The sequence below is a fragment of the Echinops telfairi genome, unplaced genomic scaffold (assembly GCF_000313985.2).
Source record: "Echinops telfairi isolate 266 unplaced genomic scaffold, ASM31398v2 ScPeMD7_7466;HRSCAF=8504, whole genome shotgun sequence".
NCBI lineage: Eukaryota > Metazoa > Chordata > Mammalia > Afrosoricida > Tenrecidae > Echinops > Echinops telfairi.
The window spans coordinates 205,507-217,565 of record NW_022111366.1 but is presented as its reverse complement, the minus strand read 5'-3'; the positions used below and the strand labels follow the sequence as shown (position 1 = coordinate 217,565).

The window sequence follows — 12,059 nt, the reverse complement described above, 5'->3', positions numbered from 1 at the left end:
ACGATTTTAAAAATGGAAAGGCCTGGCGATGGTTGAACACAGCACAGCAACCGCAACTGGTGTCAGTGTGATGATGGGCAGCTGGCGATGTTGACGCGAATGCGGCGGTCCATCTAGTCCACCACACGCATACACACATACACGCATACACACATACACGCATACACACACACCACACACATACACGCATACACGCATACACATACACGCATACACACACACACACACGCACACACATACACGCATACACACACACCACACACAGTACCCCCTCACTAAATGGAGAAGCAGCCAGGCCCGCGCTGAGTGGGCTGTCTTCAGGAAATATCCTGAGGTGGCGTGGAAGCTGTGTGTACAAAGGGAAAGGAAGGAGATGGAGCCCCGAGGGAGAGATCGATTTCCTTTGGGAAAGTCGTTCTAGCGGCCTCCTTCCTTCCTCAGATTCTGCGGTGCTAATAATCACTTGTCACAGAAGGCAGTTCGCATTAATTAAATGAACGTTGTAAAATTCGCCTCATCTGTCAGAGTAGCCACTTTCAAAGCTTAATGGCTGCATGAGCTAGTGGCTACCAGATACAGAGTTGCAAAGTTCTCTTGGATAGTTCCGGATTAAGGGCGGCAAGGTATTAGGAGGGAATGCATATGTCCTGGCCTTCCCAGGATCAATCTCTCCATCTCTGCGAGGCCTTGGGTGTAAGTTATCGATCCTCCCCGCGCCACCTCCTGTCATGCACCAGTAGCCCAGCTGTGTGTATAAACAGCAGGCGCAGGCACTCCCTCCCACAATCTCCCATCCCTTTTGCCCTGCCCTCTGGCTTGCCCTTGTCCTTGCTCCACCCCTCCAGTCCCTGAAAAACAAGCTTCAGGAAGAACTTTTCCATCAACTTTGCCCTAGTTTCCTGGTCACAATTTAGAAGGGGAGGAGTCACTAGATTCTTGAAAAGGTGAGAAGGGACGAGGCAAAGTGCTCAGGTGAGAGTCACCATGGCAACAGGGAGAGCGAGAAAAAAAAATGGGGAGAAACAGGAAAAGGCAAGAGCTACTGAGGTTAAAAGAGCACTAAACAAAGGGAAATGGAAGTGATCTTTGAAACTTCCCTTTATTTCACACTGATCTTATGTAGGCTTTCCAGCAGTTGTACGTTTAGCATTGGCATGTGGAGGTCCTCAGAATAAGAACCTGGACTAGCTCTGTCTAACCCCAAATCCCTGGAGCCCATTCTGACCCATAGTGACCCATAGTGTAGGGTGTCGAAGGCGGTAATTCTTTATGGGAGCAGACAGTGAGATCTGTCCCCTGAGGATCAGCTAGTGGGCTTCAAGCAAGGACCTTGCAACACTGGAATGTCAACAGGGACATTGCCACCAGGCCTGGGATCTGTCCAACCCCAAACAAACTCACCGCCCCTGAGTGTCAAGTCATAGTGCCCCTCTAGGACAGGCTAGAACTGCCCCTACGGGTTTCCAATACTGTAACTTCTTATGGGAGTAGAAAACCTCATTTACCTCCTGGTGGTTTCTAACTGCTGACCTTGAGATGACGCTAGCAACCCAACTCATAGCCACTGTGCCACCAGGGTTCCCAAGAGCTGTCTACAAGGGTTCAAATACGCCGGAGATCAGGAAGTCTGTTGCTCTTGACCACCTACCTGGGGGTTTCTCACCCTGGTGACTCCTTTAGGCATAGTAAAAGTCACTTCAGGTACAGGTGGGACCATTGGATCAAATATTCTTCTTCTACAAGGAAGAAACAGAACAGCAGAAGCCTATTCTAAGGGATAAGGTTGGGGTTGAACATTCAGCAAACATTTACTGAACTCTGATTTTGTGCTTGGGTAGGAGCAATGCTGAGAAGAATGGGAATTAAAAATAAAACAGTAAAAGTAAATAAAATAGTAGTTGTCTTCAAAGAGCCCTGGTGGCTTAGAGGGCTCTGTGTTGGGATACTAACTGCAAAGTCAGCAGTTCGAAACCACTAGCCATTAACACGGGAGAAAGATGAGGCTCTCTGCTCCCATAGAAACTGAAGCCTCAGAAAAGCCATAGGAGTTCACCTCTGTCCTAGAGCGGCAGTTCTCAACCTGTGGGTCAAACAACCCTTTCACAGGGTCGTCCGATTCATAACAGTAGCAACATTGCAGTGATGAAGTAGCAACGAAAATAATTTTATGTTGGGGTGTCACCACAACATGAACTGTATTAAAGGGTCGTGGCATTAGGAAGCTGAGAACCAGTCCTAGAGGGTCACAGTGAATTGGAATGAACTTGATAGCAGTCTTTTTTTTTTTTCCATTTTTACTGGCATCTAATCCACATATCATACAATTCAATAGTTCCATCATTCAATCATATCAAGAATTATATAATCATCACAATCAACTTCAGATCACGCCCCTCCCATGGTTAAAACACTTTAAAATTAGTTGTGTAATCACAATCAGATCTAGTGCTTCCTTCCCCCTCATTGTTTACTCCCGAAATCCCCTCACACTTCCTATCTCACACTCCACACCCCAAGTCCCCTATAAACCTTTGTATCCACCCCTCCTGTGCTTCACAAGCTAGGAAACACAATAGAAACAATAAAAACAAAATCAAATAAAGTGGTAAAGAGAAAATAATAATATAAAAATACCAACGAGTAAGAAAGAAAAGACCACTTTCAAAATTTAAAAAGCCAGAGAAGAAATTTTTGTCCTTGAACAAGCAAGAGATACATGTTCCCAGAACAAATTCAGGTTGGGTCTAGAGCAGTGGTTCCTAACCTTCCTAAAGCCACGACCCTTTAATACAGTTCCTCATGTTGTGGTGACCCTCCAACTATAAAATTATTTTCATTGCTACTTAGCTGTCATTTTGCTACTGTTATGAATCGGGCGACCCGTGAAAGGGTCGTTTGACCCCCAAAGGGGTTGCAACCCACAGGTTGAGAACCACTACTCTAGAGGGAGGTCAGCTGACCAAGCATTGTTTGATCCAGCAATGATCTGTCTGATAGTAAGGCAGGTTTGAGACCCTTGCCTGGGGCTAGGGGGCTCGATAGCAGAGTCTTGAAAAATGTTAATACTCATCCTTCTAAACCCTGAAGTCCTGAAGAACTAGTCTGAAGAGAGACACTACCAGGTGTGCTAATGCACTTAGCTGCGAAGACAGGCTTCTTAGGATGGCTTGGTTTGCTTCTGAAAAACCAGCCACTGGGGAAGATGCTTTCCTACACATGGGGCCACCTCATGTCAGAGACACCCTGTGTGCAGTCCACATTCTATCAAGAAAGGGGAATCTGCACTCTAAATGCTTTCACAAACCAGATCTTATTCTATTTCGAGTTCATGCACAACCAAAGGGAAAAATTCACTAATTGATTAGCTATAGATGTTGGAAACTAGCTCCGACCACTAGCAGACTCAGCACAATGAGAAGGGAAACTCAACAAACCTCAAATTCCTTCCCTCTTCACCCCTCAAACCCACCAACCCCATTCTTTCTTCAAAGTCATCAGAAATTGTCACATGATTTTCAACTCCTTCAGGGCCACCTCCCTAATAACTTCTCTAAAGCTATCTCTTGGACAAAAACACAAACACCACCATACCATTAAAAAACTTTTATTTTTTAACAAAGAATATCCCCATTTGAAGTGAAAATATATCTGGTTAAGTACAAAATATAGTTTTTAATCATACAAAAAGATATACAATTTTAAAAAACAACAAAAATCACCTTCGGCCCACATATTTTCTAGCTGCAGAATTCTCAGGGAAAGAAAGGTTCAGTGCTCTAATGTCGGGCAGTGAACAAAGTGCTGTGACTGTGGGGATGACCAAGTGCTGCAGTGGGGGGGCAGGCAGCATCCCAGCTCCAACACTGGGCAGGAAAGGGGCCCAGGGGCCTTCGGGAAGACCCGCCCTCTAGTTTTCCCAGATGCATCCAGAGGCTCTGATCACAGTGTTTGGGCATCTTAATCTAGTCTCTGCTTGGGTTTAGAAACGTCACAGTGGGCAAGGCTGGCAGCAGCAACCACTCTCATATGATTCGCGTGTCACAATTGCATAGTTCTGTACACTGGAACAAGAGTATCAAAAGTAGTTCAGAGTAACACTCTTTTTGGTGTTATCATTGTGCTTGCTTCCAGACATATGGTGGACTATACGGAGCTGACATTAGAGATAGAGAAGGAGACTCACAGGTACTAAAGTGCTAGCGTCACCTTAGAATCAAGTCTAAGGAGTCACGCGGAAAAGAAAAACACATCCTCCCTCAAGAAAATGTTTGCAACAGGAGAACAAAGTGCAAGAAACTTAAAAACGGCTTTTAAGACTTGGTGGGATATCACTGCAGCTTGAGGCCAGGTTACAGAGTACATTCTGAATACTAACCACTTACAGCGTCTTCCCCTAATGCACAAGAAAAGCTCTGAACCCTGACCCGGGGCAGCCCTGGGTGTTTGCTTTTCTACTTCTTCTACAATTAAGCATATAAAGGGTTAACACTGATTTTTAAGAACCCCCTTTCCCAAGGTTTTGGCCACAATACCCCTCCACTCACACTCCCAAGTCCCCCTTTTTCTAGTTTGCTAAGTCAACTCTGCTGTACATGGCAAAGAGGTTCAAAGTCTGGTCTTGTTTAACATCTCCTCCACAAAAACGCTGGGAAGACTGTCAGGAAGCTGTTTCTACCCTTGACTCAAGACTAGTGAAAATCAAGGTGATCTCAGAAAATCAGGCAGGCCTGCATTTCCCTAGTGTGGTTTCAAACCCATCCATCAAACAGCCCTCTATCACAACATCGGCGCCGGTGAAGGTCGAGTCCACACTGCTAAGGCCAGGAGATGACCGTGAGCGGCTGGGGTGGCCCCCTACCCCACTGCAGAGACGATCACGTCTCTGAAAGCATGAGAGTCCACGGAGTTAGAAAGAAACAAGCAGGCACAGTCGCTTCTTTTCTTTCACTCGCTCACTGCACATTGTTGTTGAGAATGCAGGGGTCCACCTGAGAAGACAAAGAAGAGAGACCGTTTCAAATTGAGTGAAAGCTGAAAAGGTAGCCTTCGTGTAGCCATCCCAAGTCAACCAACGCCGTGCAGAAGGGTTACGACAGATGATGACCATGCTCACCTCGGCGTAAGTAGGTGGCGGTGGCATGAATTGGAACTCAGGAGCATACATAAAAATCGGGCTGTCTTGAGAGCCATCCATGTCATCCAGCAGCGGGGTGGTGGGGCTCTCTAAGCGGTGATCTTCAGGAATGATGTCCATATAGCAAGGAGGAGCTGGAGAGAGAAAATGAAGCGTTCAGCAGCCTGGCCCAGAAAAACCCTGCTACGTCCAAACCTAAATGACAGACCAAAAGGGGAAGAAAAGGCCTGAGTCACTCACCGTCTGGGGTATCTGGGATGTTCAGATCGACCCAACTCATCTCTGAACTGGTTCTGCTGGCCATGCTAGAGGTTCGGCTGCTCAGACCAGACCTGCTGCCAATGACGAGGGGCAGGTCAAGGATGACCTTCTTGGAGCCGGGAACACTAACATAGATCTGGAAAAGACGACGACAGTTTGTTAGTCGAGAGGTCTGGAAGAAAGACAACTGCTATAGAGACAAGTGAAGAAATGTTTCCTAGAGCTACCCCCACTCACCAGTAAGGAGTATTCCACGCGGAGGATTTTGCAGCCCAGAATAGAAGGTCTGATCTTCTGCACCCGCAGGCTTTTGCCACGCCATGAAGCACACGTGCCTGAGATAATATGATTGCCTCTGACGGATGACAGCTTCTGCGTCAGCACCTTGGTCTGGCCGTTGGCAAGGTAAGTGTGCCGGGCTACAATGGCAGCTTTCGGGACCACAATTCGGGAACACGTGTTCTCAAAGTCGGCGTGGATGGAAATCTCATCGCCTAGCAAGGAGAAAGGTGATTCAGTCCTTGATTCCCAGGATAGTTGATGGCACCTCCTCTGCTCCTCCCTTCACCCCCAAAGCTAAGTAAGGTTCCTGTGAATATCCACCACCCCACATTAGGCAATAGGTTTTTTACCTTCACAGAATCCTTTTCTGTCAATTCGAGCAGAGACAGACACCCGCCCATCAGGAATGAACATACAGGAAACTTTCTTCTCCTTTTTAGCAGATACAGGTGCCTATGGAGAATGGGAAAGAAAAAAAAAATAGATGTTTTAATAATTTTTAGGAACTTCCCCCCGGCTCTTTTCCTTTGCAGTCCCTTAGAAGCAGCAGGTTTTCCTCCCACCTTGGTGACTAGAACTTGAAATACTTCAATTTAATGATGTATCACTACCAAGACCCAGAAGATTAGAAGCTTAACATGAACCTCACCATCAGATCAGGGGTACTGACGTCCACCAGGTCCATCACTTCAAAGGTTTGCTTGATCTCTTGGGTTGGCTGGCTGGGACGATCAAGAAAAGCCTTCACCCAGTAATCGACACACCCATACTTTCCTTTGAACGATGTTCCCAGAGGCCTGTGTCAAGGAAACGCGAACAATGATTTTTGCAACTGTCCACATAGCGGGGCAAAGCGTTCAGAGAGAGGAGTCCAACGACGTATTGTTGATACCTACCCCTTAGGAAGCTCAAAGCCGAACTTGTACTCGTATTTGTTTCCAGGTCTCATGATCACCATCTCACTCTCACCTGCAGGGAGAGAAAAGGGAGCACCCATTCGGTTTCTTGTTGCACTTAAAATGCATCTGTGTGATAAGCAATGGCGAGTACTCCATTTCCAGTCTTAATGGTCCTTGTGAGGGCAAAAACTGGCGGAGCCCTGCACTATTCAGACTCAACTTGATGCACGCAGAAATCTTTGACTAGCGGAGGCAACAACCCTCAGGGGCACCTTAGGGTTCAAGCCCTGAATAAATTGTACTTAATCACCCATTGTGTTTTTTGTTGTTGGGGGGGGGGTAGGTGGCTAGCAAATTAAAACTAGAAAAAAGGGAATCATACAAAATTAAAACCACTCACCCTCACCAGCTTAGACTCTTTGGAATAGGCTCCGTTTATTGATTTCACGTCTCTTTTCTGATCACCTCCCACCCTCCGGCCCTTGCTTCTCAAATCGCGCCCCCTGGGGACCCTCCCTCCGGAGGGCAGTGGAGTCCTTTTCTCACCCGTGGGCTGGTCGTCCAGGAGCAGCGTGTCCTCGTAGCGCAGGTACTCCAAGGTCTGTTTGCACTGCTGCGAGCCCTGCTGCCAGAGGACTTTGGCCACTCCGCACGCCAGGACCCTGACCGCTTTGACGCGGGTCACCTCGCACACCTCCACGACCACCCGGCCGGCCACCTTCTCCCCACTGCCGTACACCTTCTCAGGGTCGTTAAAGACCACCTCGAAGGACTTGATCTTCTTAAACATCACCATGGCTGGGCTGGCTCACGAGTTGGAAACCACGGGGGAAGAGAAAGCAAGCCCTAGCTCCACGAAGGACCTGTCGAAAGCAGTCCACTTTCTAAGGAATCAGCGAGGATGGAGGTCCTTAAGCAGGTTGCGCTTAAAGACAGAAGCCTCACCCACGACTACAGTCCCTAAAAAAAAAATGCCCCCCCAAAATGCTTTCGCTTGCTGGCACGGTCAAGCAACTTCAAGAGGGAAAGCAGTTCTTAAAAACTGCAAGACTGCGCTTGGGACTTCGGGGAAGTGACCGGTCCGAACAGAAGAGCAAACGGTTTCACCGGCCGAGCCGGAAACTGTTTTATACGCAGCCGGGCTTGGCAGGGCCACGAGAGCGCGGCCGCGCGGCTCGTGCTGGCCTCGTGCACAGCCCTCCCATTGGCTGCGCGTGCCTTGTTTACCAGGGCGCTGGCCAATCAGCGCGGGCGTCGAGGCTCGTGGACACGGTGTGCTCCTGGCTGGGAAGCCGCTTGTTGTGCCGACAGCGCAGCCTCACGCGGAGGCGGAGGCGGAGGCGGGGGACTGCGGGGCAGTTCCCTCCGGGCACGGGGACCGGGAGTTCCCCGCTGACCCCGTAAACCGATCCGAGGGCGAGTGGCCCCTGGAGGGCAAGTGAGGAAGCTTCTTGTTTGGGAGAAGCATTTTGAGAAAAGGGGAAATAGGCTTATGGGGGGCGTGTGTGCCTTGCAAGGCAGGTAGCACCGAGACCACTTGCTTTGCCCAGCTCCCAAAGCGCCAGTCCCGGAACGAAGCCGCACGCCCCCGAGAACACTGTGTGCCGGGAAGGCGGGCCGGGAATGGCGGCGGAGCTGCGCCCTTCGCGCTTCTTTGCCTGTCTCTGCTACTAAAAACAAGCAAGCGTGCTGTCTTGGAAGACAGGCGAACTTGTCACCAATTGCGAACTTTCCTTTTGCCCCCCTGGGAAAGCAGGTGTGTGGGCCCCCCCTCACGGTTCTGGGGCGAGTGCCGGCTGTACCCCGGTCTGTTTCGTCGCTTCTCTGGAAGGGAAACAGCAAGGGCGTGCCTACATCCTGTTGCTTATCCCCTCATCTCCGTGCCTACCTGCAAGGTGAGGCACACGGTGTTTATGTTCCCTGTTTACAGCATTTGCCTCTTCAGTGAGGTGTGCCCCCGAGGCTCTGGGCATTTCTCCCTGCTCCCTCCTTTTCCTGGAAAGGAAACAAAGAATGCTGTACTCTGCACTGCCTCCCTGGGTTCTCTGCCGTCTCCTGATTCACTAAAGCAAAAGTGCCCCCTGAGCCCGTTTTCTCAGCACTCCTCACGTCTCCTAGTTGCTTAAAGGCATCTCACTCCTGTTTGAAGGGAAAATGCCCTTGTTCTTGTAAACGTTCCTTTTTTCCTAAGCTCTTTAGAAATCAGGGAGAAGAGACCAAGGGGGAAAGAAGGTTAACCAGGGCACTAGAATTTCAAACTGAAGGGAACCCTGTCAATTGTGTTGGTTTCATTTAATTGTCTGAGGAGTTTTTCCTCAGATGCTCAGGAGTTGCCTTAGGAGCTGACCCCTGAGAGGGTACTCATAAATAAAACAAAACATTTGTCACCTCTCTCCCACCTTTCTTTGGTTCCTGGTCCCCTCTCATATCTGTGTTTGGATAATTGGGAGATGAGATGCCTTGCATTAGAAAGCGAAAGTTAAAGTCCTAAGACTGAGATAGAGAAGGAGAAGTAAATAGAAGTATTAGAATATATGAAATTCCTACCCGCTCAGCAAGAAGAAACGTATTCATTATTGTTTGGAATCTTTCTTCCTCATACGCCCTAACTGGGTTGACCCCCTTAGGCTAGGAAGTTATAACTCAACTCCAATATTAAGTAAGCGCAAGAATCAGGAATCATGACTGTGTTGGGAAACAGCACCCAACACAACTCTCAGAAACAAAAAGGGGAACATGTTGATCCTTAGGCTGTGTGGGTTTGAGACAGCGCCCTGTTCTAGAAAGTGAACCAACTAGGTATGCGGTGCATTCATTCTCTCAATATTTATAGAGTTGTTATGAGCAAGTAATTTTTTTTCAACTTAAAATGTGGCTTCTAGGAGGATTTTTATTTAATAAATATTAAAGTACAGCAATAGGAAAAAGCAACATGTTTACAAAGAAATACATGAATCAATATTGTTGAAAAGTGTGATTTGTAACTACATGCATTTTAGGGGATGAGAGTAGGTGCGTCGTAATGGATCAAGGTGGTGCTAATTGAAGACATCTTGGAGAAAACAGCTCTGACATTTGTTAGTTTGGGAGCCACGACGGTCCTTAGAAGCGAGGCTTTGTATCATGTACTTTGGGCAGTTTATCAGGAGGGACCAGTCCTGATAGGACATCATGCTTGGTAAAGTCGAAAAGCCGTGGAACGGAAGACCGTCAACCAGCTGGATTGATAAAACGGCTTCAACAATGGGCCCAAGCATACCAGTGGTTGTGAGGCCAGGCCAGGAGCAGGTCATGTTTTTGTTTCTGTGATACATGTGGCCTCTGTGAGCTGGAACCAACTGGGAGCCCACTCTCTACTACGCATCTAGAACCCTGAAAGGCTCGCGGAGCCCTGCTGGTGCTGTGGCTAACCACTGAGCTGCTTGCCCGAAGGTCGGCCTCTGGGGGAGAAAGAGGTGACGGTTTGTTTACATAAAGCTGACAGCCTAGGAAACCCTGCGCTGTCATGCCTTTCTTGCCTGGGAATTGAGTGATGGCAATGGATGCTCTATGAAGTGCCGGGTTTTTTCGTTTTCTTTTTAAAAAAATCATTTTATTAGGGGGTTCATACAACTCATCCCAATCCATACATACATCAATGGTGTAAAGCAGATTTGTACATTCATTGCCCTCATCGTTCCGTCTTTTAAAAAACTACAATTCTCTCTTGCTCCGCTTCACCTTCCACTTCCAGTTTCTTCATTCCTCCGGACCTCTCGTTCGCACTGCGTTGTGCTCGAGTCCCTTTGGATGCCAAACACTCGTTAAGCTTTGGCAGCAACAGCTGCCTACCAGGACGGGGGCCAAGGCACGTTCCGAAATGCAGCCCTCCTCGACAGGGTTGTTTATGACCTTTCACCTTATAACCTGGTATTCTGGCAAAAATCTGCTCCCTGATTCTTCTTTCTCCATTCCTGGGTTGAAGGAAGAAAACAAACCACTGTAACCCCGTGCGAACTACAGGGTACAAACAACCTGTAGAGGGTGGGAAAGATGGGCCCCGAAGAGCAACAGCTACCAAGTAGGGCCACGCCCAGAGGCACTTGAGATCATCTTTACCTGTCCTCCCACACCCTCTTCACTCCCGAGCCAATAGGAACCCCAGAGGGGCTCATTGTTTGCTTGCTCTGCTGGGGTGGTGAGAAGTGCCCTCCGAACCCTGTTGCCAACCCGAGACCAGTGACTAATTGCACTTTTCACCTTAGCCTGACAAACATTTAGAACTGCAAAGCATAATTCCCAAAGCAAAACAAACCCCTTTCTTTGTCCTTGTAATCACTCTGTAAACTTCCCTCTCATCCTTGTTCCTGCCCCCGCCCCCATTTCCCCTAGGAAATGTCATTTTAGAAGCAAAAAGGGCTCCAATTGAGTGTGGAATTCACGACTGTGTAACAAGACATAGATAAATAAGAATGTATTAATATTTGCAAAGCCTCAGGGTTCAAAGTGTAGTTTTCATAATTACCATACCATTAATGGAGCACCTGGGAGTCTACTGGATCAAGTCCTTCCCATAATCTCAAGGACACTGCGTCTATAAGGTTATCCCGTTCCAGAAAGGGTTGAAGATTAGATGCCGTCACTTAATTCTTACAACAGCTGGAGCCTCAGGGTTGATTGGGTCCGGCTCAGAAGGCTTATGTAATGTGCCTCCAGTCGTCGATCATGTGAGAACAAGCTATTGAACACAACGCTTGTCTGATGGAAAGTATGTACCTTTGTGCTGTATTTCACTGTCAGTGTTTTAACACTTAGTATCTTGTTTGATCTTAGCCATTCTGTAAAGCATTCAAGACACTTTCTAGACTCAGAATTAGAGAGCTGGAGGAGGCTCAGGCAGTCTTTCTCGTTTTTTTAAAAACCATTCCATTTTGGTGAAGTGACTTGACTTCAATGTTCTGTTGGAGCCCCAAACCAAACTCAGGACTCAGGACTCAATCTAGAGTTCTTGTTTCTAAGCTGCTTTGGAGCCCTGGAGGAGGCATAGTAGGGAGTCCTGGTGGCCTAGTGGTTAGGTGTTAGGCTGTGATCCTCAGAGTCAGCAGTTCGAAACCACCAGTCGCAGCTCCTCGGGAGAAAGACTGGGCTTTCTACTCCTGTAAACAGCTACAGTCTCAGCAACCCATGGTGAGTCTCCAGTGAGTTACCATTCATTCGATGGCAGCAAGTTTTGATGGTATCTTGGGCTACTACACATGCAGCTGCTAATACCCAGGCCAGCAGTTAATTCAAACCCATCAGCCATTCTGTGGGAGGAAGTTGATGTGATCTGTTCCTCTAAAGATTTAACAGCTCAGAAACCCAAAGAGGTAGTGATACTCTGTCCTATTGGACTGCTGTGAGTTAGATTCAACACAACGGTCTCTGTTTTGGAGGGGTTGTTGTTGTTGCTGTTTGTTTGTTTAAGGAGGCCTGGTGACACTGTGAGTGAGCCCTAGTCTAGT

The 12,059-nt window shown here is 47.9% G+C and overlaps 1 protein-coding gene across 1 annotated transcript; it reads right to left on the bottom strand.

Moving 5' to 3' along the window:
- Positions 1–3,588: 3,588 nt before the first annotated feature.
- On the bottom strand, positions 3,589–7,670 carry LOC101656257 (thioredoxin interacting protein). Its single transcript, XM_004717280.2, has 8 exons — positions 7,123–7,670; positions 6,574–6,646; positions 6,327–6,474; positions 6,028–6,130; positions 5,633–5,889; positions 5,375–5,531; positions 5,114–5,268; positions 3,589–4,988 (listed from the first exon to the last, which is right to left on the bottom strand). Exons 1-8 carry the CDS (start codon positions 7,370–7,372, stop codon positions 4,953–4,955), a joined length of 1,179 nt encoding a protein of 392 aa, XP_004717337.1. The 5' UTR covers positions 7,373–7,670; the 3' UTR covers positions 3,589–4,952.
- Positions 7,671–12,059: the final 4,389 nt, after the last annotated feature.

Bases quoted from the DNA above. Each gene is read 5' to 3' on its own strand.
- LOC101656257 (XM_004717280.2), bottom strand. From the start codon at position 7,372: ATGGTGATGTTTAAGAAGATCAAGTCCTTCGAGGTGGTCTTTAACGAC. The intron at 5,890-6,027 runs GTAAAAAACCTA...TCTCCTTGCTAG, and splicing joins CAGAAAAGGATTCTGTGAAG to GCGATGAGATTTCCATCCAC. The intron at 5,532-5,632 runs GTGAGTGGGGGT...CGTCTTTTCCAG, and splicing joins GCGTGGAATACTCCTTACTG to ATCTATGTTAGTGTTCCCGG.